Source organism: Osmerus mordax, chromosome 16 (genome assembly GCF_038355195.1).
Source record: "Osmerus mordax isolate fOsmMor3 chromosome 16, fOsmMor3.pri, whole genome shotgun sequence".
Taxonomy (NCBI): domain Eukaryota; kingdom Metazoa; phylum Chordata; class Actinopteri; order Osmeriformes; family Osmeridae; genus Osmerus; species Osmerus mordax.
This window is the reverse complement of record NC_090065.1, coordinates 11,595,416-11,623,123: the sequence shown is the minus strand read 5'-3', so window position 1 is coordinate 11,623,123 and position 27,708 is coordinate 11,595,416. Positions and strand designations below refer to the sequence as shown.

Sequence of the window (27,708 nt, the reverse complement as noted above, 5' to 3'; positions counted from 1 at the left end):
TAAGGATGCAAAGTGAAAGTTACTTTCACAGTAGGCCTTCCTCGTTATTAAATAAACAAAATCATTTTGCACACATCGGGAAACCCATTCAGTAATCTGATATTTCAATCATGACCATTAATTCAGTGACTGAGTGAAAATAGATGTCATATCGTCAGTCAGATAACCTGAAAATAATCGACGTCTACTATCTCCATGAAAACACAAATGGAAATGCAAACACATAATGAAACATTCTAAATCTATCACCAACAGTGGTTTCGGGAAATCAACGTGATGACACTACTTTAAATTTGTCAGGTTTTAATATCAGCCAGCCAAAATCATTGAATAGTTTAGTATTCATATGCAATTTTCCAAGTGCATGTACAGCATTCTCAATCCCCCCCCCATCAGTGAACACATAAGCAACACCATGCCCTATACAGAAATGAATGCCTTCAACTGGAATAGCTGATGGAAATATTGATTTGATAGCTCATTAGGTATTTAGCTCATTACATTTCAGACAAGATAGCCACGGCGCTTGTATACATATGTAGCAAGAGCAGCTATGCATTTACATGCAATATAATGTCATTTATGTGGTCAACTTGGTTTTAATTTACTTGTGTGCACCCTAAGCATGCATTCTCTAACAGACTCGGCCTGCCAAATATTTTCTACAAAAAGTCTATTAACATCATGGTAAATCACACCCCTCAGGGATAAATAACAAGAAAGTGCTAGCACTCTTGACCCATACACTATCAGTACTGGTACATTCAAATACAAATCAGACATTTGTGTGAGCATGCCACTTAGCCAGTCTACAGTACAGTGTAAAACATACAATTCCTGAGGCTACTCAGTTAGTACTTAGTATCCCTTGCTAATTGAGATTTTTCTTCACTTTAAGGAAAATGGCAGCACTTGGACTCTGAAACCATTCACTTGGACAACATTTTCTTTTAACAGGAGAACCATGTCAATATATACAAGATACATTATGATTCTTTACCATGTACAACACACAAGGTGGACATTGCCTATTTGGTCATGAAAAAAACAACACATGGCATTCAGGTAAATCCTTAGCTGTACACAAAATTAAATGCTTGGTTCTGGAGACATCCCAACATGTATTCTACAGTGCTAATAGAAATTGGGGAGATTTATACATTTATGTACAAGCATGACAAACCTTCTCAAACATGTTTATTCCCTCTTCCTGACATCGAGAGCTGTCTTGTAGTGATCTTAGTCAGGTCATTTGCTCTAATTCTTTTGAAATAAAAAAGTGCAAAATAAAAAGGCTTTTCATGTATTTTTTCTTCACAGGGAAGGCTTTCAAGCTTGGGTTTTCTTAAATCGATCGCGTCTCAACCTCGATCTTCTCTTCTGACTGCGAGGTTTCTACTTCCTGGTGGCTGATGTTTGGTCGAACAGTTACCAAAGGGCCTCCCCCATGGATGGAATACAGGAAGTTCCACGTCTCTTCGGATATCTGGCCAGAGTCAGCACCTGAGAATACAAACGGTCAATACTACATCAATACTAAGGTACTCTCCTTCCGTAGATCTAATCCTACAACCCCATTCCAATTCTATACTGCCTTGCCTTTTATTTCCACATTGCCAACATACCCTTCCGATGTACTCAATGACACATAACGAGGTAAAGCATTTCTGCCAAGTTAACTGAACAGATCCCAAATGTCATTGTTCATTATAGGCAGCGTCACACATAGTTCTACTTAGGCACAAGACATAAGGCAGTGTTCGAGACAGAGAGATGGACCTCCAAACACAGCCTGAAGTCATAGAACAAAGAACTGTGCCGTTTTGGAGAACTGACTATTACGGACAAGCTGAAGGGCTTTAGTACCGTCAATAATATATATGGCTGAGATCAAAAGGAATGAAATTAATACGTTCCATAAAAAAGGGCTTTTTCACCTTGTTTAAGTGTTAGATGGCCGTTCTTGTTGGTGGCAATTTTAGAGTTATCGATTGGGCCAGGTGGATCTGAAAAGAAGATGGGAAATAAAGTTGATCGTTAGTCGGTATTGAAAGGCACAAGTACAGGCTATTGCATATAATTATCTGTTTGAAAGGGACTGTTGCATTTGACTGCATTTCGTTAACATCCAACAAGAAGTCCTCTCTCAGCTTATAAAAGCTTTGAAGAACAAATATTGAACTAGCATTCGATACCGTCAGTAGCACACTTGCTGCCTCGAAGTTCAGAGAGTAGAAAGAGACGACTGCACAAAGCAACAGAAGCACGAGAGAACCACTGATGAAATGGAACGCATCCTGACACTGTCTTAGTACGGTGACAGGCCACCCTGCACCAATAAGGGAGGCTTTTTGAAGACGAAACAAGAAAGGAGAACCTGAGATTCTATTACGCCAGGTACGAAAACACGGTCCAAGTTAGAGTCGCAACATTTTATCACAAGCAGTTCAATTGTTTAAAAAGTAACGTTGTCATGTTATTTATATGATGTTGTGAAAATGGGAACTGTTTTCATGATCAGTGACCTTGTGGACATTTTCTTTTTAGGACACTAGAATGCTGTTCCTTCCAGTAGAATTCAGTAGCCCCTAACTACCAGATGAAGGCACTACAGTTATAAGCATTTACCCCCTTTAAAACACATACTGAGGTCACAACAGGATGGGGGAGGAGCCTCGAGGGATCTAGCCACTCACCATTGTCCTTTCCTTTGACAAAGCCTTCCCACTCTCGGAACCACTGCATGCTGATGCAGTATATGGCGACCGGAGACTCCTCCTCCTGAAACGCCTTGTTCAGCTGTACAGGCAGAGGAGGAGGAGGGGAGCGAGAGAGCGAGAGAGAGAGAGAGAGAGAGAGAGGGGAAATAGGGGAGGTGACAGGAGGAGATGCAGGGGAGGAGAGAGAAAGGAGGGGGAGGGGGGAGCAGAAAGACATGGGCAGGGCAAAGATGTGGAGGAAGAGAATGGAGAGAAAAGGAGATTGAGTTAGACATCAGTTGTTTGAAATGGCCATTAACATTACAAGGCTGAAGTCTACAGTACGCCTCTCACTTAAAAACATTTTCTCTGCATCGCCTTCTTTCGATTTAAATCTACACTTGTCTGACAGATGGGCCCCTCTACATCTGTTCCTATGCATTAATGATGACTCTGCTAGACTCAGACCTGTGATCCGCTAGCGAAGTGGAGGACTCCAGCACAGTCCGAACGTGTTAAGTGTGCAAAAAAGAAAAAACGTCAGGCACACCGTTTTTCGACCACTTAGCTTGTGTCCCTTTATTCTAGGATAACCTCCCTATGTGCCATGCCAGCCCCTCTCACTGCTTAGTCCTTTAGCTGTGTAAAGTAATCGTGTAAGTGGTGGTGGTGGTGGAGGTGGCGGGGAGAGAGGACGTACCCGGACAAACATATCCAGCTCCGTCTTGCGTCTCTTCTCCAGCTTCTCGATCTCCGTCTGGCAGGTGTGGCAGACGTACAGGTGATTGACAGCTGGTCCGCCTCCATACCTGCCCAACGAACAGGCCAGATGGGTTATATCCATCACAAAAAAATTATACAGCCAATGGTACATGGTGTACAAATTTGCCTCGCTGTGACCATTAAAGAAATGCAGCGGGACATCAAGATGTGATTTGGCGGCTGCATGGAATAGTTTGGTTATTATATAGTAGTTGTTCAGACTAGTCCGACTGAAAATGTACAGTATTGTGGTTCATGAAGCACATCTGACATGACATGCCTGTGCACACCTGAGGTAAATAAAGTCAAGGCTTGCTGATGACCGCACCGCCACGGCATTTAGTTTGATTGTTGCTTTTAGACACAAAATTGCCATTGGTTAAAGCGTACAAAAACAGGCTTGTGCCTGTCCCAACCCGATAAGGTGGAAGCCGTGGGATTAACGGTGAAGAGTGGTTCACCCAGGCAGAAGGCTGCTTACCTGCTGTAGAGGTGGTCCCACACGTTCTGAGGAAGCATCACTGCCAGGTCATCTATGGAGCCTGCCTTGTGGGGCGGCACACCTGGTGACCACAACGCAACACCGTATGACCACGCGGTACCTTCCATCATTCAAATGGGAATCTCTATCCATTTAGACTTTACCCCCCTCCACGTCTATTGACAATATGATCCAAATACAGGACAGCCAAGCCTTTTGAAGTATTCTATACTCTACAGGGATTATGCTGAAGCCCCTTGGCAAAGCAGTCTATCTCTGGCTCAGATCAAAGTCGACAGTCTTGGGGGGATGACTAGAAAGGAAGGGGGAGGGCTTAGGAGATAATTGGGGGAAGGGGGGGGGGGGGTGTGCACAGCATACCTCCATGGGAACACAGGAAGTCGTTGTTAGAGATGGGCCCCGGCTCAGCAAAGGTCTTGAACTTGTTGAGCCACTGGCGCGACACATAGAACTGCAGCAGGCTGGGCTCCATCATGTTCAACAGCCCCGTCACCCTCCGCCTCTCCTTCACAGCGTCCTCGTTACTCTTCCTGGAAACGGAATCACACACACATCACTGCCAACGCTGCTATACCAGAAAATATCGTCAACCATAATAATATAACGCTATACGATTCATGTGGATACAAATGTCGGACAAAGATGCACTAGGAACTAGTAGGATGGGGTTCCCCCTGCACACTGGTCTTAACCTGCCGAGGGGGAGGTTCTCTTGGGAAGTCTTACTTGTAGAAGAGAACGTAGGCCTCGGCGTTCTGGACACACGACTCGGAGACCTCGGTCACGCTCTGGTCATCAAACTCATACCACAGGTTGTTGAGGTCATTCCTGCAGTAGGCTATGTAGTGGCCACCTGTATAGTTAGAGCAGAAAAGGGGTCAGTCACATCAGCCTAGAAAACAACTAACTACACTTGCAAATGACGAGTGCACTACCCTTCATTGACCAATCTTGGCTCGGGTTACGGACAGACCACATCTTGAGTACGGTGCATAAAAAGACCATAAGGGGGGGGGGGGGGGGGCGAGAAAACTCACTGCTGGCAGTGCCATGGTGGCAGATGACTGACAGCAGGTCGTAGCTGGTGGTCTGGGCTGAGCTGTCCTTGGCCAGGAAGGGCTGCAGGTCCAGAGCCTCCAGGGGGAAGGACACGTGGGTGCCGATCTTGGTGGAGAACATCAGCTCGTGTCTGAAGCGCTTCAGATGAACGCACAGGATCTGGAGGAGAGGAATAGGGCCAGAGGTGTTGTTTTCCATTTCAGGCCTCTGTGTCTTTCTACAGACAGACAGACAGACAGACACGTGGCTGATGCTTGTAAGGGAAAACAGGAATGTCTGGTGTGCTCGACTTGTAGAGGAACTCGTCCCTGTTTCGTTGGCATTTGAGCACTCACCTCTGGCAAACTTTGAACTTTACAGAATTTCACCCCATTTCGTAATCTACACACACACACACCCAAAAAAAAGGCACAGTGTAAATATTCCATGAAGCCCTCTGATTAAACTTTGGATTGTCTCATGTATGCAAGATGAAATACTCACTTTTTACATTTTTCACAGCTATACATGTTGTCTCCTAGGAATACACAATGCAAAGGCCATAAATAAAACGCAAAAAAAACACATGGTGAAGATCCTGAACGTCAGCGGAAAAAAAGTACAGTTTAGGGTGAAATAAACGCTTACCTTTCAGCTCATCCCTGGCAAAGAAGGCGGCGAGACAGTCCTGCAGTGTCACCACAGGCCCCCAGAACCAGCTGCACCACAGAAACACAAACAGCACCGTGTTTCAGAAGCGTCAGAAAACACTCGAACGCTCTCCACCTCTCCCCGGGGGCCCCACAAATGAGTGAGTTCTCATATCCTACACACCTGCAGTCGTGTCGAGGCTATGGAGCACCGTAAGGTTATCTGTCAGAACCTGTGGATGGGGAGCGGACCCACCTCTTAAGGTACTCCATGACGAAGGAGATCCAGCCCTGGGGGGCGTAGGCCTCTCCGCAGGAGCCCGCCTTGACCAGGGAGGTCTGGTGGGAGGACGAGTGAAGCTTGGCTAGGTCCTCCTTCCCTGGGATGGGCAGGGAGATATCCTGGAAGTTCTCCAGAGTCACTGACACCTGGACGGCAATGCAGACGCACACAGACACGCACACGCACGGTCATTAGCATTCAGTAGTTCAAAATGAATCGTGAAATCATTTCTTATGACAACTTATTCTCCAAACCCACCCTATCGCAGGTCAAGCACTGGACAGAGCTGACAATGGTCCCGTCAAACACGTCGGAGATGACGCTGCGGTACTTCCTCTGATGCCTGCTCTTAGGAGGCGTGAACGTAGTCACTGCAACAACCAAGGAAAAGCATGGACACATTCAGCCTGGGAGGGCACCACAGCGTCAGGGCACCACAGCATCAGGGCACCACAGCGCCAGGGCACCACAGCATCAGGGCACCACAGCATCAGGGCACCACAACGTCAGGGCACCACAGCATCAGGGCACCACAGCGCCAGGGCACCACAGCGCCAGGGCACCACAGCATCAGGGCACCACAGCGCCAGGGCACCACAGCATCAGGGCACCACAGCATCAGGGCACCACAGCATCAGGGCACCACAGCATCAGGGCACCACAGCATCAGGGCACCACAGCATCAGGGCACCACAGCATCAGGGCACCACAGCGTCAGGGCACCTCGAGCATGTACAGTCTCTAGCAGGACGGTTACCTTTCTTGTGGTTGACGCCGATGCCCGGCCACATGGAGGCGCTCTTGGGGGGGCTGCTCGACATCTTGGGAATGTGGCTCTCCATGAAGACAGGGCTCTGTGGTCGCACGCTGCTGCTCACCTGGACCTCTGGGAAGGAGTCTGGTGCTGGTTGGACACAGGTTCGAGACTGGTTTAGCAAGAGCTATGGTGTGTTTTTGAGTGTGTTAAGTGAGTGGGAGTGCGTTAAGTGGGAGTTTTTCCTTGTCTTCCTTGAGGGTTTAGGTTGGTTGAGGGGCAGTTCTATGGGCATATGTGAAGCCCTCTGTGACATTGCTTGTGAAAAGGGCTAAACAAATACATTTTGATTTGATTCGATTTTTTGTTGTTGAAGTGAGTGAGTAAGCACGTGAGCCGATGAACTTCCTGATCTCACGGGGTGTTTGGGTGCGATTGGACGGGAGTAACATAGGTAGGCCTTACTTGTGGTCCTGGCCTGGATCTGGACCTTGATGGTGCCCTGGCTGCTGATGATGGGCGTGGCGTCGTTGGCGGCCGTGTCCACGTCCTTGTCCAGGTCTCCGCCCGACCCCCCGTTCACCCCGCCGCCCGAGCGGTACGCCTCGTTGATCAAGTTCTTCTCCTTCTGCCACTCCCGGTTGACCCGGCCCTCATCCGGGATCAGCATCTCCGCCTCGTTGGCGCTGTCCGCCCCCCGCCCGTCGCCCCCGCCCTGCCCGTCGCTCTCCGCCTTGTCGCTGCTCCCGCACGACTCGCACGACTGGAAGTCGCTGTCCGACTGGGCGTGGCGGTCCTCGTCCGGCCCGTCGTCCATGGTGATGGTGTGCGAGGTGGACGACGGCTCCTCGGCCTCCACCAGCTGCTCCTTGAGCTCCTCGTGGAGCTGGTCCATCAGGCAGCGCAGGAACTCCTGGGAGTCCTGAAGGAGAACATGGAGGACTGCTCACAGCAACACATGACTGAACAAGGGAACCGCTTCCATCACCATGAACTAATAGGATTAGAGGTCCATATCACTCAGAACTAACGCTTCCGGACCCAACGCTTAAGTGCTTTGTCCTATCGTCTGACTGGGCCTTATAATCTAGGGCTCCCCTGGCATTCTCTCCCCAGACTGGGAATGAATGTGCGAGTCAAAGAGCATGGATTGAGAACGTCCCGTCCCATCAAGAAAGCTAGGCCTCTGAAATCCCCTCTCCCAGGACCTTGTGTGCGCCTCCATTCATGAAGATGCTAATTCCATAGCCTCTGTTTCGGTGTAGCGCGGCGTGACCAATGAATATTCCCCAGCTAACGCGACTGAATAAACATGGGCAAGCCAAGAGGAAACAGACCCTTAATCATATCTTCATTCGGGCTTCGGCATGCTCTTGCTGCCTTGCCTAGTGACATTAAGGCAAGACCAGCCTGCCGTAAACACGGGGCTGCTTTCATACATAATGAATATTGCATTAAAACCACAGGCGGAATTGAATCAACACATTGAGCTTGGTTAAAGACTGTGTGTGTGTGAAAGAATTTGCACGCGAGCAAGGAAGAGTGAGGCAAAGACGAGTTAGAGATCCTCGTTATCTTCCGGGTGACTCAAGTATGAAATAAAGTCATTTCTGTGTGGGAGATGGCTCTTTGGAGAAGTGAAGTGCAAGATCACGAATTACGATTGAAAATCCAAAAGTAGAGAGACTGTTTTTTTTTGGGTTACACAATCACTGGAATGTTGGCAACCGGATGAGTGACCAAGTTCAGTGATTCAGTTCTGAACAAACACACAGAGAACAGTAACACAGAGACCACACTGTATGCTATAATATCTGGTGACAGGTGTTCCATCTCTAGTTGAAATTCGGTGTTCTTTGGCCCTGAGATGACCCACCTGCTGTGAATATCCACGGAACATGGGATTGATGGCCTTGATTCCCTGGAACAAAGTGGTCGGGATGACGTACGAGTTCCTGCCAGAACACAAGAACAACGTTTCACAAAGCTACAGCACAGAGATAAGGAAAACAAGACTGGGAGCATCCTGGTAGGGTTAGTAGTCCAAGGGACCAAAGGAATAAGATTGTTTCAGTGAAGAGAGAGAGGCCTACCTGTTCTTGTGCCAGAGGTCAGACACGAGCTTCTGGTAGCTCTTACACAGCGCTGGCTTCTTGTCCGTCCTCACCAGACCTCCACATTCGAGGAAGAACTGAGTCAGAGGCGGACTACAGGGCAGAGGGAGAAACAATGTCAGAACCCAAATAAGTAGCATCTATGTTCTTTATTTGTTTTTACAAGGACATATATTGTGTTGCGTCTTACACCAGTATTTTTTCTTCACATACTAGGGCAAAATCCCTTTGACCATTACCAGCTTTTAACATAAACGGCCTTCAGAAACAACAGACAGCATCACACTCTCCCACACAAGCTCAATTTAAGCTCACTACAAATTCTGATCGACATCTCGTCCGATTTTGTATATCTGTAACGTGTCAAGTTCAGACACTGCATACATTCTCACGTTGTTTAGAATATTGCCTCAGGATGTAACTTTATTTCGCCCTTCTCTCTCTAAGCGTGTGCTCTGAATATATTTTGCAGGAAAAACCAAGCAGGTGTAAATGTTACTGAAATAAAAGCTGTAATAATAAAAGTCCCAATGCAGGCAGTTTAAGGCAACAACCGATTTCAAATAAAAAAGCTGGGCAATCCAATATACGTAAAAACCCAGGCCGCCAGACAGAGACTCAGAGATGGGAGATAAAATCTGGGAACTGGTGAGGAGAAAGTAAAAAGACAAGGCTGAGTGGAACCCGAATAGTTCAACTGGATCTAAAAGCCCCACAGGGAAATACAAAAGGCCGTATTTCTAGTCTCAAATGGTGCACTGCAGCAATTTTCACAAGGGTGTTCTCTCTGCCTAACAAACCAGGCCAGCGTCAACGAGCACAAGTCAGCGAGCAGAAAATAGAAGTGACCACTGAAATAGAACCTGTTGAAAAATTTAGTGTGGGCAGGCCCAGTGGGCACAGGTGAGTAATGGTTTATGGGATTTGGAGTTCAGGAGGTTCCCAGTAGCTGTGAAGCTCACCAGTTGGAGAGGGCCTGCAGGGCAGCGTTCATGTAGCAGGTGTTCCCTATGTTCTTCAATCCTGTCAGGCCTGAGAGACAGAAACACACATCAGTGCTTGAACACAGTGGGGTCCACACCCATCTGCTGATGTCACACACATCCTCAAGGCCAAACACGGGTATTGAGGTATTTTCAATCTCCACAGTGCCACGGTGTCCTTCAGTTGGAATGACCTAGAAAACAAGTTGGAGATACGAGTGTGAAGTCGGCAAGGCGTTGCTTCTGACCTCGCGTGCGTAGCTCCTCCTCCTCCTCCGTCTCCATGTCCAGGTCCTCACTGCCGCCAGCAGGGGGCACTCTGAGAGACGTGGGGCTTCCTGGGGCACGGCCGCTCTCCTAAACACCCACACACACACAACATATCTGATCAAGCTTATCACCCAAACCGACAGTAAACCTCACGCCGTTCACCTGGAATGTCAACAACAAGGAGCCCATGGAATTCCTTATCACGGTATCAGCCGTCTCGGCCCACGATAGTGAAGGAACAACAAGGGGGATTACATGACGTCGAATGGAGGAGCCGTGGAGGCTCTCGCTGTCAACAGTCAAAGTCAATCCCGATCAGACGGCACTCATACCAGAGAACCCTCTAGGAGAGGGACGGGACTTCAGGATGCTTAAGACTGTTGTCCTTACCTGGCTGGTGGTGGTGTGCAGAGAGGGGAGGGGCTTGTTGTTGGCCAGGGGGGACCGGGGCCCCAGTTTGCGCTCAAGGAACACCTCCTTCCCGCAGGCGTAGCACCACACACGCAGCGTGGTCAGGTTCACCGTCAGGTTGTGCCTCGTCTCCTGGGGAAGAGCGTCGGAACGCCGTTATTAGCGACACGCGTACGCAAACAAGCACCATCTCTCTGGAAGACTGAATATCAGAGCCTAAGACCTCGAAACTGAATTTCTCCTGGGCTGGAGCAAGAAAAAAGGGACAAAACCACAAGGTGCCTCGCGGATCCAACCCTTATTCACAGTCATCTTCTTTGGAGAGTCAATTTACAGTATATTTGGAACGCCTACAGGAACAGTACATTCACAACACAATAATATCCCGGGGAAATATCAAATGGCCCAATGGGCAACTGTTAATAGATGAACTCTCCCTTTATGTAATCAGAGACTCGTTCCTAGATTCCATGACTTGCGTCTCTGATTACAGGAGTCAGAGCGGCCAAACCCTTCCATCATGGCCGAGTTCTGCTGACCTACTGCTGCAGCACAGGCAGACAAGCAGGTGACAAGCAGGCAGCAGGCAGGCAGGCAGGCAGCAGACGGCCAGACCAGCAGCTCCTGCATTATTCATGACCTGTGCATTAGCTGTCACACAGCAGGACGGGGGGCTAGCAGAAGGGGGGGCAGGCGGTGGCCCTGGAGCCTCAGAGGATTCGTGAGGGGACCTTTTCCAGTTTGGTGATTTATATGTTTACTCAATATCTATACAGTTTGTCACCGATAATGTCCAACATTACGTGACCCGGCTTTGTGAAAATGTTTCCTTTTGGCTGAGAGACGCAGAGATACTCCTTGTTTTTACTGGTGTAGGGACGATACCATACAGTAAATATCCGTACTTTGTATCGCCATCATAATTCAATGTTTTCAAATACAATAGCCAGTACTTGCCTAAAAACATGTGGAACTAACAGCAGAGCTAATTATAGATCAATAGTGCCCTAGAGTACTGGAGAAGCAACTCAGTCAGATTCCCTCCTTTGACTTTCACTGCTCGGACATGTCTATCTGCACCAAGTACTAGTGTTGAGAGCGGATGACTGTTCAGCACAGCTTCTCAAGTTGTTAATGAGAGAAGAAACCAGCCTGTGTGCGACAGCGTGAAAATGCTTCTGTATTTGCTTCCCTTTCGTTTACTCAATCAAGCTAGATAAGACATGCTTGTTGTCAGTTAACCCGACTGTTTGTAGCTGGACACTGGCTTTGTAGAGAAGGCACTTAAATATTAAACACTTAAACCCCCCCCCACACACACACAGAGAAATTACAAAAACAAATTGAGCCCGAATGTGTGGGAGGCGAAATAGCGCAGTGCTACAACCTTGAACATGCGGTTCAACCCTGCAACAAAAAAAAGCTGACGGAATCTATCCTATTTACTGTCTGAATCAATTGTTGTTCTGCGGTCAGAGGTTTCTCGTCGCCCCGTCCTACCTCAGATCTATTCCTGCAACAGACTCTTCCTCATGCCACACCCAGTCACAGACTAACATGTTCTCCTACCCTCTGGAGTCCAGAAGCCCCATAATTGCAATTTTTTCCATTGAAGACTTCTCCCACTAGTATCAAACAACAGCTTGTCTGATCAACACAGCTCATCCAGTGCTGGGTTCATGGTGCAATGCTATTAGCAGCCTGCTCTGGTCATATCCTGGGCAAACTTCTTTTTTTGACCTGGACCAATCAGAATTGCAATTCTTTCCTTTCTTCTGTCTATTGTGAATTTTGTGTGCTATCTTTTTGAGAAAGATATGATGGTGGGTGGATATTATCTTGGGTATGGCCCAGTCAATCTCTTTTTAAACAATACACTAACGCTTCACCGGAATCAGACAAGGGGTTTATACGGCCTCTATGGAGCTCAAAGCAGCGAACCATTCCCCCCTCCGACGAGACAATCATTAATAATAAATGATCCAATAGTGAAGTTCAACTGGATTTCAACAGGCGCTCTGCAAGCTAGACGGTTTTCACAACATGTGCTTCAAAGACCAAAAAGTTGTGACTGAACAATCTTTGATGCTGGGAAGCGGATGATGAAATAGCACTGTGTCGGATGCTAATACTTTTCATGGTTGTGCAGCATGATGGATTCTCTTCTGACATTCCCCTTGTTGTCCAACACCCCCTTTTCCTCTCTCCTCCTTTGCTTTTTTCAAAGATTAACAAGCCATCTTGTGTGGGGTCAAAGGTCACACTCACCTGGGAATGGACGGTGCTGTGGTCGGCGTGAGACTCTCCACAGCCCACATAGGAACAGCCATTCTGCAGAGACACAGTCAAGTTACAACAGAACAACACTCTCTCAAACTAGTGGCTGTGTCTATGTAAAACGCTCCACCTCTTGATCACCAGTGAAGCGTTTTGAAAGGTTGAGTGGCCGGTTTCTTGTCACGGCAGGTGTGATGATAGGGTGATAGTCTTGACAAGCCCTGCCCACTCACCTCTAGACAAGCCCATAAATTCGGCCCTCCAACCTTGCAGTCTTGACACTGGCCCTACAAACACAAACACAACAAATGGTGACGTCTCAGTAAATCAGCTCCACTTCACGAACCAAACAGGTGGGACGGCCTCAGCCATACAGTCTGAGCTCTATCACAAACAACAGGCCTAAATCCCAAAGACAAACAGATGATTGAGAGAGTTTGACTACAGAACAGTGGGGACACTCACATGGGATTTCTGGATGAGCTCCTCTTTGGTGATCTCGCCCACACACTCCAGATGAGGACAGTCACCACTGGACCCTGCTGGCATGGCTCACCTACACAGATCTGTTGGGGAGGGGGGGGGGGGGAGGAGGGAGGGAGGGATAGACAGAGGGAGGGAGGGGCGAAAAAGAAAAATGATGCTTTGAACACAGAAAATGGTTTAAGCTACAGTGAAGATCATCATCAGAGAACACCAGGAGAAAGCATTAGACACACAGGCCACACCCCAAACGAACATAGAGCAGTAGGCTAAGATATTTATTGTGTTTATTGTTGGATAGAACAGACCGGCAAGATGACTGAAACTTGATACCCAAACCAGACAACACAACTAGTTTTTCACGTCCATTAAAACCAACAAACGACTTCCTCTCATTCCACCCAACACATTTCTCCTTCTCCTAACTACCGAGTTCAGACTGAGCTATTGGCCCTTTCTGGACTGATTTCTGACTGAGCGTTCAATAGGCCAGAGGAAACTAATTACTATTTAAATTGAGTGGTAGGCCAGATTAAGCCCAGCATGGTCTAATGAAAATGGACACCTAAATGATGCACACTTGATTACTCAACAGACCCATACATTAACAATATTTTACTTATAAATCGGTTCCCAACATGTCCCTCTCTTACCATTATGCACACGCAAAAAGACAGCCATATTTCATTTATTAGGCTTGGCTTCCTGTGTGCACTCTCACTCATCATTTGATTGAGTTTGTAAGGCCCATATCTGAAGGAGCCGTCAGAGCGTTGAAACATTTAGCCGCTGTCATCCGCAGTGGTGTAATGGAGGCCATCAGCCATGGTGGCCCACTTCCACTGAGAGGGGAAGTGCTGTGGCTGCAGACAGGCCTACAACCCATGAGCAGGGAGGACATGAGCCACAGGATGTTTCCGGTGTGGGGGTGTGAGCAGTAGGCTTTTAGCAATGCAGAACAGGAGTCTGTAGTGCTAAAGTCCAGCGGTATACCTGCCTCGGGCAGCCCTAAAAGGGAACTACAGCTTCTCCTCGTTGGGTTGTTCTCAAGAGAAAATCGATGGGAGGACGATTATGTGCAGTATCAAAGGAAAATAGGCCTGTATTTGATGTAGGGTGCAGCATGGGACAAAGAAAAGCATTGATGAAGAGAGAATCTAGGCCTATTCATCGCATCAACATTATCAAGGTTGCCGAATGTGGTCTGATGGTTGTGTCTCCACACAAACCGGAGCTAATAGCGGCGTTTACAGCTGCCAGCAGTCATTCCAAACAAGGCCAGGATAAGTCAGGAGTCGCCTCCACAAACTGCCTCTACCTCCATATAATGCACCAAGCCATTCAGTCATGTTGTAATCAGGTACTGAAAAATCACATAAAATAAATGAAAAGGTCTTATAATAAAAAGGGCAATGAACATGCAAAATCTAGTCTGTCTTGGGATATCAAAGTGGTTTTGCACAGTGGAGTCTGGCTATTATGGGTTTCTTTACCATTCTATGATGTCGGAGTTATGCTGCAATAACACTTGCAGCTTCATGTCTGAAAAGTCTTCCACCCCTAACTTAATAAATAGATTGCTAAACGGATGGCTCAGCAAAAGTGTAGCGTCGGCAAGTGCAAGACAGTGTAAAGCTTCAGTTCAAGACATGCAGCAGGCCAGTCATGTCCAAGATTGCACAAATCAATACCTGGTTTCTCATCTCAGCAGAGCTACTAGTGGGCCTGTGTATTAATCAAGTCTGTCGGATCATTTACATCCTACAACACTACTTTAGTGGCCCTGCAGCTCATGAACACTACACACACTACTGAAAAGACACTCATTTAACATATATATGGCTCTCTGTTTTAGTTTAGATCAGATTCTAAATGGAAGTCCTGTAATGACAGGATACTAACTAGTGTTAAATTACATATTCATTTTTTGGTTTCTGTTTCCCTGATCTAAAAACTACCTACAGGGGCTACGTTCATGAATATTGAGCAAGTGAAGAAAACAATCCTGAACACTCAGGAACAGTGCCACATAGCAGTTCTAATATTATTTGTATTGTAGATAATAATCAATGTGCCTCGAGCAAAGAGACCTTTGTACCACCACCACTGTCCAGCAGAGCAATCCAATGAATGCAAACGAGAAAGATGAGACATTTTATCTCGACTGTAAAAAGTTGGAAATATTGCCCATTTGGCCAAGGGGAATGCCAGTTCACTTTATTCAGTAGAGAATACCCACATATATTATCGTTCAGGGTGGGGCATCTGCCTGTTGATTACAATATGGAAGCTACTTGAGCCGTGGAATATAAATTCAATCGTTTGTATCAATCAGAGAACTAACTCTAAACCGGTAGACTTACGAGACATACAGTAGGCTACCTAATAACCGCTAGTTGTAGTGCGGCCAACTAAGAAAAGCAGTCGTAAGTCAAGCACTTCGTTCAGTTGTTATAAGTATTATTGACGTTAACTGTTCAATATAATGCAGAAAAATACCTCGTATGATAGACAGTTCGCATTTGAAAAAGACCAACATTACGTGTGCGACAGAACGGGAAAGCAAGACAGTAAAGGTATTAAGTGATCTAACTAGCACTAGCTACAGTAACAGTATGAAGTGACGGCGTTGACGAGCTGTCAAACAAAGCTAATGCCGCTAGAGCTAGCACACTTGGTCTGTGTCCAAGTCTGAATTAGCAAAAGCTAGGAAGCTGGCTTCGAAATATATAGTTATTGGTACCTTCAGCACTGAGCAAACTAGGGTTGTGTAAACGAACCAGTTTCCCAGATGAGACAGCAAGTCATCCTAGCAATGTTGCAAGTCATTTCACACGTCGCTAGCTGGCTAGTTTAGTAGGGCTGTTAGCTATCGAGCTAGCTACTCGCGTTAGAGCCTTCGCCAACCACTGCAGTGTGACTGCCTGCACTGACATTAGGCACTAGCTTAGCCAGCACAGCAGTGACAGGCAGAATCCAATGTCCTTACCGTAATATATAACAGTATTCCGTAATCCTTCCAATGTTATGACTTTAGCACACAGGTTTAACATTAATCCTTGACATTTTGAATGGTTGATCAAAAATAATTTCACGAGACCGTACGTTTCAGACAACCACAACTTCCAGGTTGAAACCTTGGCTGCTGTTGTGTACGCCCCTCAAGTCAAATCGACGGTTTCCGGTTACGCCACGAACGGGTTTCCTGTTGGAATTCCTAGGATCCAAGGAGGTTGTAGGATCCATAAAAGTGTTGCAAGTGTCCCTTGCTTAAACCCTGAATGTTATCTGAACAGAATGTGCCACACATATTTTAAAGAGATGTCCTTGATGTTCCATGCATTATGATGTGAAGTTGTTTACTTGTCTTGTGTGTGTAATTTCAATATCATACATTACGATCCTACTCAATTGATAAAGTAGATTATGCAAGTTTGTTGGTTATTCTGAAAGCCCTATGGCACAGAAGAAATGTATCTGGCCTCGGGGATCGTTGTGCCACCTGGTGGCTGACGGTTGCCGGTGGAGAAAGACAAGAAACCCAGCCAAAGCGCCACCAACTGGTCAAATGCATTTACAATTTTAATTGGCTTTTATTTTGAAAACTCAACGCATCCAGCTTGTAGAACTCAACGCATCCAGCTTGTAGAACTCAAGCTGGATGCGTTGAGTTTTCAAAATAAAAGCCAATTAAAATTGTGACAGAGGAACATATTTGCCCAGTTTGCGGTCACCGGTTCATGGCGGTCGACAGTGCATCCAGTTGGTCGTGCGAGGGATAGCTAAAGCTGAGGCCCTGTGAAGATACTGAAAGGTAAATAGAAGGAAAAATGGGGCAATTCCAAAAACGGTTTGAGTTTGTAAAACTGATAAATATTTTTTTCTGACTGCCGGCTTTTTAGCTGTGTGGTTAGCAAGTCTTTAGCTCGCCTTGATACGTAGCGTTAGCTAGTAGTAGCCTTCATTGGCAAGCCATTAGAGGAAGAAATGCGTTGCTAGCTAGTACTGGACAGGTTAGTCTTTAACTAACGACGCGACCTGCAAGTACTCCTCTGCCTCCTCCTTGACCAGTGGCTACGTTGCACAGCTTGACAACGAGTTGTAATTTGTAATTTAGATTTTAAGTCTCTTTTCCATATAGCTAGACGAGTTATTGATAGATGCTAGTTGCGTGAACCTGTAATGTCAGGCATGCTGCTGGCCAGAGACGTGTCTATATCCCCAGCTGACCGTGTTGGATTGCTGTGGTTGTCAAGTAAATTGTTGCACTTAGATCGAATCCCAGTCCACCATGCGAATTAACTACTAGCTGAGTCGCGTACTACGTTGTAGTAATTGTTGACTAGGGGCATTGGGCAATCGAGATGAATGGATGACATTGCTATCTGTATTGTATATCCATTGCCCTGTTGTTTTGAGCTCAGAAGATGGCTCCAACCGCATAGCCTACCACTTGAGAAAAACGTAGGGATTTCTCATGTCAATATAATTGGATGTATTGCATTGTCGTGCCAAGCGGACAGGTTCAAGATTACCTACCTGATAGGAGTTAGACTTATTTTCAGAAATAAGTAGTTCTATGTAGTTGTTTATTTGGAGACTTTACTGACGTCTAAATCATGTCAGATAGTAAAAGCCAGTAGATGGTGGCATAACTATCAAATATCTGAAACGTTGGCCAGCCTTCCAATAATTCATAAAGGTGTGACAATAATAGCATTAGCATACCATCCTTGGACACCTGACTTATTTGTTCATGCATATTTTCCATAGTGTTTTATAATGGTCACTCTTATGTCAACATTACCAGTGAAGGTAAGGATTTATCGAGAGAACTTATGTATGATGTTACTTATGTATGGGTGTATGGTCATGGATTGAATTAACATGAACTGCGTGTGACAGGCCAGTGTCACGGTTCTTATGTAATAACACTATCCCCTCTTTCGGCCAGAGCTGCCCCAAGGTTATAACCTGTCATGCCATGTCTGTCATCTTCCACAGCCTCACAGCCCCTCCGGAGCACGATGGAAGCGGGAACAGGTTAAGAGCGTTGTACCTGCAGGGAAATGGATAGACGGCCATGATGACGGACGAGACACTTAATAGCTCCCAGCTCTCCTTCAAGGTGGCTGCCCTGCGGGTGGTGGACCTACCCCTCTCGGTCTACAACTCCCTAGCGCAGGTGAGGAAAGCAAGTCTCTGGCGGTCGAGTGCTGGAGTGGTTCTACATCAGGTCTTACACTTAAAGGAAGCTGAACCGAGTCCTTTGTACTCGCACCAAGGGGGAACTGTCATGTACCCTTGTGTCAAATCAAAATGGAAAACACTTCGCTGAAATCAGGTCAGGTGGCTGAGCGGTTAGGGAGTCGGGCTAGTAATCTGAAGGTTACCGGTTTGATTCCCGGCTCTGCCAAATGACGTTGTGTCCTTGGGCAAGGCACTTCACCCTACTTGCCTCGGGGAGAATGTCCCTGTACTTACTGTAAGTCCCTCTGGATAAGAGCGTCTGCTAAATGACTAAATGGAAATGAAATGCGTCGGAACGTTTTCTCGATGACAAGTGTCTTCCTCATCAGCCGTGGTGCGAATTCAGATATGAACTCCAGCCTCCAGCTCAGCAGTGAGCCTTGCCCCAGTCTTCTCTACCTCCTCTGATGAGTGCACCATGTCAGGAAGCGTGCACTAAACAGGATCACAGGTCATGTGTCTGGTTAACCCCTACTGTTTGTTTGGACCGTGCCTAGGCCAAGGGCTTTGAGAGGAGGGATGTTGGCCAGCGACTCACCTTGATTGCTTCTAATGACAGGGGTGAGGTGTTGCCGTGGAGACACATTGGCAGCTGGTGAAAGGGCAGGGAAAGTCGAGGCATTTGGCATCCGTGTTTGGAACCACGTCGCAGTCAAGTCTCCAATGTCAGCTGGGATGTTGTGGGAGCATGTTGGGTATTTGTTAGCGACATGGTTTGATGACAGGAAAGAGACCCTGGATGAACTGCTGGTGTGAACGAGCTATGTTTTAACCAATCCATATCTTGTCCCATTAGACAGGAAGAGCCAGGGTTGGAAGTGAATGTCACAGCTGTCATCTCTCTCCACCCCTTATGTAATCTTCTATTTCGCTAGTAGTAATTTTGTTAATGTAGAAGGCTCTGTGTCAAAGCCCCTTACATTACCGTGAATACAATTCTATACAGGTTTCATAAGAGTTTAATAGGGCTCAAACAGATATGAGGCTTTTTGTTTCATTATGACAGACTATAATGCTTTCCATGCTCTCTTTCAACCCCCCACACACACACATGCCACCAGTGCCAGGGCTGACGGGGTTTAGTGCAGATCGTCACGTCCCCACCTGAAGCCAGTAATGTCGCAATCAGTCTCTGGATGTCTTTGCTTGACAAGATAGAACGTAACACTACCAGGTCCAGCCCGCGTTTGTCTCTTGTCCACACCTGGACTGAGTACCAGACTGAGGGTGTCCTCTTCATCTCCCCTCAGGTCCACCTCAGCACTGGCACCAAGAAGCTGATGGCCGCCACGGCCTTCGGGGCCGTCTCCCTCCTCTTCCTCGCACGCCACTTCCAGAGGAGGAAGGGCAGGAAGAAGGCCCTGCCGCCCCAGTGGGAGCAGGCCGGGTTTGAGTTCCCCTCCCCAGTCCACCTGGAGAAAGGTACGGCCTGCTGTCAGGGCGACGTGCTCGGGGGATCCTCGTTTGAGCAGCGTCTCCCCTACTGCTGAGCCTAATGTAGTGTTTTGATCCAGAGTTTAGGGACAGAATCAAGTTGGTACTACACTGGTAGCTTTTTGCCCATGCCATCTTCACAGGCTTCATAAGGAGTAGAGTAGTAATGTATAGATTCTGGGTGGGGGGGGAATCGTACTGTTAAGGCTACAGTAACGGGCACAATGCATGATATACAAAACAAGAGGATGTACTTTATGTAAGTGTACGTTATGTTGCTTGATGATTTACTTGCTTGGCCGTGCAGAAGAAAGGGAACCGATCCGTTTAGCCTGTATAGACTTGTGCAGTTACCCCAGCGATACTGTAAACTGTAGCACAGGCAGCAGGGAGAGGATTCAGCTTGTAACTAAAAGGCAGGGCAGGCTGCTGTTCCAGCTTCTCATGTGAGCAGGTCTACTAGGAGGAGCGCTGGTGGTGGAGGCGGCGGTGGAAGAGGGCCCACTCACACAAACGTTGTTACACGACCCTCCGTGTCTCTCTCGCGCTCTCTCTTTGTTTAGACAGCGGCAGTCGACAGCAGCTCACCCTGTCCCTCAACTCGAAGAACGGGTACTCCTGCGGCCTTCTTCCCATCGCAGGGCCGTACAGCAAGCTGTCTGGATCCCTCCAGAGCCTGACCTCGGTACACGCCCGTTAGAAACACACACCTCCACGTCCTCACCAGCCTTCAACACTACCAGCTCCTTATCAGCAGACCATCAACATCCGCACGCCTACAGGAGCAATTTGAGCACCCCGTGATGTCATCCCACCCAGATGGGAAAGCTGGAGTGATCCGGGTTAGGGTGGTTCATGTGTGTGTTGACCTCAGGGATGACTGTGTGTGTGTCCTTCCCGCAGGTGAAGAGCATTAACTCCTCCAGTAGCTGCACGTGCGCCAACGGCTCCAGCTGCTGGGACAGGCAGGCTGATGATGACATCTGCAACATGGTCAATATTCCTGTCACTACCCCGGAAAACCTGTACCTCATGGGTAAGGACACACACACACACACTGTCACCCACAAACTCCTTGTACCGTGCGGCCGAGTCTGTAATGCCTTCAGTGCAGAGACGAGAGGTGCATGTTGGGTAAATATACGCGCATGTGTGTGTGTGTGGGGGGCGGCCAGGTATGGAGCTGTTTGAGGAGGCTGTGAGGAGATGGGAGCAGGCGTTGACGTTCAGGAGCAGACAGGCTGAGGACGAGGCCAGCTGCTCCTCTGTCAGACTGGGGGCCGGGGACGCCATCGCAGAGGAGAGCGTGGAGGTGAGCCCGACACACCAGCCCTGCTCACGACCCTGTACTCGCGTTGTACAATGTCACATAAGCACACGCCAAGAAACCGTTTAGCCATCTCTTATCTATGGTTTGTCGTAAAACATGTAAATGTGTGTCTACGGTTGGTCAAAATTGTTCGATGTAAGGCCTGTGATGTGTTCGTCTACAGGAATGTACTGTGCTTAGAGAGGGAAACACTTGTGTTTAATGCCGAAATATCAATATCATTAACGTTCATCGAAGAAGTCAATGCATGCACTCTAAAGATTCCTGAGGAGAAGACCTGACTTGTGTCCTTGTCTCTCTGGAAGCACTCCTCCCCCTGTGTGCCTCGCTCTCTGAGGGGCTGTTGACCAATTACATCTAATAGAGTTAATCTTGTCTATCATGTGAAAGCCCTTTCGTAATCCAATACTGACATAACCTGTGCTGTGAGGCCTGCAAGATGGCCCAGAGTCTAGCATTACCTGTCTTGAGGTCACAAAGTGATTAGAAAGGCTTGGGAGGGCAGACTGGGATCTTTGGCACCCAAACGGCAGCTGTGTGTGGGGCTGGGCCTCCTAACAGCTACGGTACTAAGACACCGTGGGGCCTCCCCAGGGGGGCTTAGTAAAGATTACTGTAAGATGTCTCCACCTGCAGAGAGAGCTGTGTAGTTTGTGTCGCTGTAGGGGAAATGCAATACTCTTGTTTGGATTTGGTTTGGATGTTTATCCCTACCTTAAACTTTAGGTCCGACCTGGGGTACTTGGGCAAGATAGTGTACGACCACACTTTATGGGAACATACCAGTGTCCTTCCAAATAGGCCTAATCCAATACACAGTTTAAGGCTTGTCTATAAATAACCTGGACCAACTACCAACCCTAACCAACCAATCTAAAAATGTAACGTTGCCAGTCGGCATTGTCTTCTGTAGGTTCAATACCCTGTTAGCACAGTCCTGCTTGTGAATATGTCTTTTTGTCCTAGCAATATAGACACGTGTAGAAAGAAAGCACCCTGACAGTGGGTCAGATGTGTGTGGTTGTTAAATGTGTACGTGTGTGTCCAGGACCTCATCAGTGCAGAGTTCATCCTGAAGCTGGAGTCTCTGCTGAAGAGGGCCTACCGCCTGCAGGAGGAGTTTGAGGGAGCTCTGGGGATGTCAGAGCCTTCCTCCCATTGCAACAGCAGTGAGTCGCACACACACACACACGCACACACGCACACAGACTCGCACACTGCGTCCAGGGCACTTGTCCTCTTCCCTGATAAACATCGGCTGTGGGCCAGCTTTTGTAACAACAGCTGTCACCTGTCTTTGAAGCCTCTTTACCTATGCTGTTGAGTACACAGAGGCTAACGATAAGTAATGCTTTTTCCCTCTGTGTATACAACACATTTGAGAGTTATATCCTGATATTATAATCCTAGTGTCACTGAAGAGTATAATACCCCCAGTGCTATAATCTGTTTGACAGATTATTCATTTTGAGTTCCTTAAGGCAGCTCTCCCCTAGCTAACCACAGCCATAACATTCTCTCAAGCCCAGTGTGCTTAACAATAGCAGCTAACCTCTGTCCATGCACTGAGCACAGTGCTGCTAATGTGTCTGCTGGCATCAGGCCAAAGCACTCTTCCTGTTCCACATGGCTTGTCTCTGACACGTCTCTGTAGTTCAAGCACAAGGATAAAACATCCTAGAGTCTTTCCGACTCGTTCTAAAGGAGCCGATTGGCCCGTCCCTGATGGCTCCCGTGATCTGACAAGTTGAGGTGTTGTGCCGTGTCCTCCTGTCTCAGATCAGAACCCAGACATGTCGGGGAGGGACGAGCTGGACGACCCCTACCTGAGAGACTCCACCAGCATCGCCTCCACAGACTCCTTTGTGTCTGCCGCCGAGGTAAAGTGATACACCTCACCTGTAGTATTACACTACTATGCCTTATAGCGGTTCATGTTGTTTAATTGTAACTTGTTTAACTACATGCTCTTATGGTTCTTCCCTTTGGCACTTATTTTGGTTGGTCACAATGTGTGCTTCATGTTTTGGCTACTCGCAATGTTTTGTGGCTATTTTGTTGTTATGATCAGTGACCTATGCACTTTGTAAAGCTCTCTCTTGGAAGTCGCTTTGGATAAAAGCGTCTGCTAAATGAATAAATGTAAATGCCTGTGGTACACTACCTCAGCTGTAAGACTACACTACCTCCCCTGTAGTACACTACAGCCCCACAGTATACAACATGACAGCAGCTACGGCCATGTGTCCTCTCCACCTCCATGGTGTGTATATGTTGGAGGTGGATGTGTGGGGGGGGGGGGGGGGGGTTAAGTCAGGAGCTGTTGGACCAGTATAGGAGAGCAGTGACGCTGTTCCCAGGGGGCGGTCTGATTTAAAACGCTCTAATCAACCCAGGGCAGCCCCGTCATCTCTCCTCACTGGTGAACCCAGGAGGAGGTTGGTCTGCCCTTGCACTCGCGGACAGGAGTCTCTGTTTCTAACTTCCCTAAGAGATTTCGAGTTTGTTTTAAAAACATTTATTGATTGTATTATTAAAGACTGATTGTATAAAAAAACGCCAACCCTTATAAGGATGCTTCTGGTCCCGTCTTCATGTTAACTTCTGACCAGTTCTGCCATTTATGGCTGGGGAGAGCTGAGTTAAAGCTCCACCATTTAAAAGTAGGTCAGCGCTCTTGCGGCGTGTGGAGGAGGCCACTATAAATAGCATTAAATGTTCCTACATCTGTGCCACCAGCGCACTGTTCAGAAGCAAGCCATTCTGTGTTGTCTGTAATCAAAATGGAGTGCAGGGACCTGTCTGGTTTTTGACGTGTCTGGTTTCTAGACTCGGCGCGTTTGACCAAGACAGTAGCTGTTCTCAGTAATGTCAGACCAACCTAGGACTTGACCCTAGACTAATCTGTGGCTAGAAGGGTCGTCGTGTCTCAAGTTCAAGGGATTCTCAGGTTCAAGACCCACAGCTTCACTGTTTTACAGTGAGCACCATAGGGGCATCATCAGGGGCGTACTTTGCTCTTACAGAACCTTCTCTCTCCCCTCCACATCCATGACTGCATTGCCCCCCTCTCCCTCCCCTGGCTGGACCTCAGCTGTCTGAACACAGGGAGATTAGGAGTGTGTATGTCCTGGGGTCCCTGGGCCATTCCCCCTTCTACCAGGAGGCACTGCAGATGGCTGAGGACGGGAAGATCTCCTGCAGGGTGTTGAGGTAGGACGCACGGCCACCGTACTACGGCTGTTTCACCACCGTACTACGACTGTTTTACTACCGCACACCGACTGGTTCACCACCGTACTACGACTGTTTCACCACCGTACTACGACTTTCACCACCGCACACCGACTGGTTCACCACCGTACTACGACTGTTTTACCACCGTACTACGACTTTCACCACCGCACACCGACTGTTTCACCACCGTACTACGACTGTTTCACCACCGTACTACGACTTTCACCACCGCACACCGACTTTCACCACCGTACTACGACTGTTTCACCACCGTTCTACGACTGTTATACCACCGTACACCGACTGATTCACCTACATGGGTCTCTCAGATCATCACTCAGGTGATCGTATACTTGTGCTATGTCCTTCCTGGCAGTTCACTCTGTACCAGTCAAGATGAAGTTGAAAGATAAGACAGAGTTACTCTGTGGTTGTAACTTTGTGGCGACGATTGGAATGTCCCTTTCTTGCGTCGTATTCAGGACTGAGATGCTGGAATGTCTCGGGGACACAGACTTCCTGGCCAAGTTGCACTGTGTGAGGCAGGCGTGCCAGGTATACATCTCAACCATGTTCGCTATGACAATATAACAGTTGTGCTACATCGATGTTGTGTACTTATTATTACGGTCTGTCACCTGCAGCTTATCCTGTGTGAAAGAGCAACTAGGACATTTCTGGCTGACACAGGGAAGAAGATCCTGTCTTCCATCATTGTAAAAGCACGTAAGGTAAGACAAGATACCCACACGTCACATGACTGTCCTTATGTAGACGTGCTGAACGCAAAAAGTCAACCTGACGAACTGACTGGGACTCTTTCGGCCGACAGAGCCCAAAGAGATTTGAGGAAGTGTTTGAGGAGATGATTACCTTTCTGGAGCACCCGGAGCACTGGGAGAACACAGAGGTGGAACTGGCCACACGAGGGGTGAGACCAAACTGGAAACCGGCACCCAAAACTGACATATTGGCAGTCCCTTTATCCATAATTGATATCTTAAAATTAAACACTCAGTTTACTGGGTTATATCAAGTATGTAGCCGTACTAGATGCCTGTTAAACCGATCCTCCTTTCGTCCTCCCACGGGGCAGGTCAAGCATTTGAACTTCTACGACATCGTGTTGGACTTCATCCTCATGGACTCCTTTGAGGACCTCGAGAACCCGCCGATCTCCATCCAGAACGTGGTCAACAACCGCTGGCTCAACAACTCCTTCAAAGAGACGGTGAGTTTGGCAGGGAGAGCCTCCTCGCCGAGAAGTTAACACAATGACTTGTGTTGTGCTTTTCCACTCACGTTGGCCCTGTCTGGATCCACAGGCCGTGGCGTCGAGCTGTTGGTCGGTGCTGAAGCAGAAGAGGCAGCACATGAAGGTAGAGGACTGCCTGAATGAACAGCCCCCCCCCCCCCCATACCCGACACCCAGGAAGCCTGTCATCAATACCAGTTCTGTCTACCACAGCAATTGAGAAGTTCTCCTATCTGTTGTCCTCAGGTGCCTGATGGATTCATTGCCCATGTCTATGCTGTGTGTGAGCAGATCAGTCCCGTCCTGGCGTGGGGCTTCCTGGGGCCCAAGAGCTCCCTGCACGACTTCTGCTGCTTCTTTAAGGTAATGCAATCCTGCTGCACTTTGAACCCTGGGTGTCGTAATGCTCAGCTTGGTTCTACTGCACTTTGAACCCTGGGTGTCATCTGCGTCATACGTGTTATGTACCAGACCGCACCACTGGTCCTGATGTCAGAAATCCCATGTCGGGTTCTGAAGCACCAGTCTTGCCCCTCCAACTCCTAACTCGGTGTCTCACGGTTAACCACTTTGCAGGACCAGGTGGTGTACTTCCTGAAGGATATCTTCGACCTTGAGAAGGTGAGGTACTCAAGCCCCGAGAGCCTGGCAGAGGACATGCTCCACCTGCTCCACCGGCGCTCCGAGCTCCTGCTGGCCTACCTGGGGGCCGACTCCCTGCGCCACCTCAACGGCTGCATCGGCCCCCAGGTGACTCTGGTGCCTAGTGCCCTCCTGGAGGCACGCGTGCTCTAGGAGACGCGCTCCTCCTCCCCCATCACCATCACCCCCCTCCCATAATGGGGAGGTCCCACCCAAACATCCATGACGACACTCACCCGTTCTGATGGTGACCCTCCCACCCCCACCGTTCTTCAGAAGTGCAGTCTCGCCACCTCACCCTCGTTACAGTGCCATTTCAATGCACGTCAAATGTGGATGTTCTACTTTTTCCTACGATTGCGCTTGTGTAAACTTGCAGTGAGCTGCGTTTTGACAAGAAGGTTTCTGCTGATCGATATGCATTGTCAATTTAATAGTACTTGAAGAGAACAGCGTACAAGGATCTTCTGTGCTGTTTTGCACACCAGTTTTATCTTAGTATTTATTTTATTGTACTTGAAAGGTATGTGTGACATCTCTATTTTTAAAGCTTAAAATTAGTTTTACATCATATGTAATATTATTACATCTTTACACAAGTCATGGTTTGCCGTGTTGTACCCTGCATTGTGAATCAGCTAGTGAACCATGGGCAGGTCATCAGTCTGGTTTGGGAGCTGACATTATGGCAAATATTACTTTGGTCTGCTTTTGTGACCTGTAGTCTTTGCTCACTGTATAACCTAAGGCCTCACATTGCTAACATGCCTTGTAAAAGTGATCCTCTCCCAAATTATTACCAGACCTTTTAATGTAACTCACGTAAATCTAAACAGTGAGCATCAAGTATATCAGTAACCTTTTCCTTGGTGAAAGTCAATAGTACCATTCTATTCTACAGATTTGGAAGAAATATAAACTATTTGCATTAAACTAGAAATAGGGAATATTGCAGTGCCCAGGCTGTCCCTGGCATGTTTTACTGTGGCAGTCACCATGTTGGTCTTTGAGCACACTAAATATACAGCCTTACTGTCTTTAGTACTCATGCTCCAGCCCTGTGTCTCGTCTTTGAATGTATTGTACTCACCTGTTAATTGTTGTATTGCCTATAAGCTGGTTTGTACTCGTGTTCCTTGTGGGCATAACCAATAAAACTACGACAATGGCGTGACTGACACACGACAGGTCACTACAGTTACTTATAAGCAATATCGTGGGATGTCATGTGGGCAACATTGGAATGTAAGAAAATAAACTCAGTTTAAAAAAAATAAAAATGGTCCACAGAAATGTGTTGCTGTGACATTGAATTCCCTGTGGATAGTTCCAAT

At 47.6% G+C, this 27,708-nt stretch overlaps 2 protein-coding genes across 3 annotated transcripts; one reads left to right on the top strand and one right to left on the bottom strand.

The window, feature by feature from the left end:
* Positions 1–301: 301 nt before the first annotated feature.
* Positions 302–16,356, bottom strand: usp33 (ubiquitin specific peptidase 33). 2 transcript variants are annotated; one of them, XM_067252623.1, is made up of 24 exons: positions 16,216–16,356; positions 13,209–13,309; positions 12,977–13,030; positions 12,735–12,797; positions 10,446–10,598; positions 10,034–10,142; positions 9,765–9,834; positions 8,782–8,895; positions 8,565–8,643; positions 7,154–7,610; positions 6,692–6,838; positions 6,193–6,305; positions 5,908–6,080; positions 5,650–5,720; positions 5,506–5,539; positions 5,358–5,403; positions 5,001–5,181; positions 4,690–4,816; positions 4,324–4,493; positions 3,943–4,024; positions 3,400–3,508; positions 2,697–2,799; positions 1,938–2,006; positions 302–1,503 (listed from the first exon to the last, which is right to left on the bottom strand). In XM_067252623.1, the coding sequence occupies exons 2-24, from the start codon at positions 13,290–13,292 to the stop codon at positions 1,346–1,348; spliced, it is 2,766 nt and encodes a 921-aa protein (XP_067108724.1). In that variant the 5' UTR covers positions 13,293–13,309; positions 16,216–16,356; the 3' UTR covers positions 302–1,345. The 2 variants fall into 2 exon arrangements, with proteins under 2 accessions (XP_067108724.1, XP_067108726.1); XM_067252625.1 differs by lacking the exon at positions 16,216–16,356 and adding an exon at positions 15,970–15,994.
* A 571-nt stretch (positions 16,357–16,927) lies between these two features.
* miga1 (mitoguardin 1) lies at positions 16,928–27,690 on the top strand. Its single transcript, XM_067252333.1, has 16 exons — positions 16,928–17,040; positions 18,231–18,411; positions 19,727–19,898; positions 20,474–20,595; positions 20,814–20,946; positions 21,086–21,222; positions 22,289–22,409; positions 23,020–23,120; positions 24,335–24,453; positions 24,960–25,032; positions 25,122–25,208; positions 25,310–25,408; positions 25,574–25,708; positions 25,803–25,856; positions 25,979–26,095; positions 26,309–27,690. Exons 2-16 carry the CDS (start codon positions 18,310–18,312, stop codon positions 26,525–26,527), a joined length of 1,791 nt encoding a protein of 596 aa, XP_067108434.1. The 5' UTR covers positions 16,928–17,040; positions 18,231–18,309; the 3' UTR covers positions 26,528–27,690.
* Positions 27,691–27,708: the final 18 nt, after the last annotated feature.

What these genes read in the sequence shown, in the direction of transcription:
- usp33 (XM_067252623.1), bottom strand. Translation starts at nt 13,292, where the DNA reads ATGCCAGCAGGGTCCAGTGGTGACTGTCCTCATCTGGAGTGTGTGGGC. An exon ending in TCCGTGGATATTCACAGCAG is followed by an intron (nt 7,611 to 8,564) that starts GTGGGTCATCTC and finishes GTTCTCCTTCAG; the next exon opens with GACTCCCAGGAGTTCCTGCG. An exon ending in TGGGACCACCTCTACAGCAG is followed by an intron (nt 3,509 to 3,942) that starts GTAAGCAGCCTT and finishes TTCGTTGGGCAG; the next exon opens with GTATGGAGGCGGACCAGCTG.
- miga1 (XM_067252333.1), top strand. Translation starts at nt 18,310, where the DNA reads ATGATGACGGACGAGACACTTAATAGCTCCCAGCTCTCCTTCAAGGTG. An exon ending in GGAAAACCTGTACCTCATGG is followed by an intron (nt 20,947 to 21,085) that starts GTAAGGACACAC and finishes GGGGGCGGCCAG; the next exon opens with GTATGGAGCTGTTTGAGGAG. An exon ending in ACTTCTGCTGCTTCTTTAAG is followed by an intron (nt 26,096 to 26,308) that starts GTAATGCAATCC and finishes ACCACTTTGCAG; the next exon opens with GACCAGGTGGTGTACTTCCT.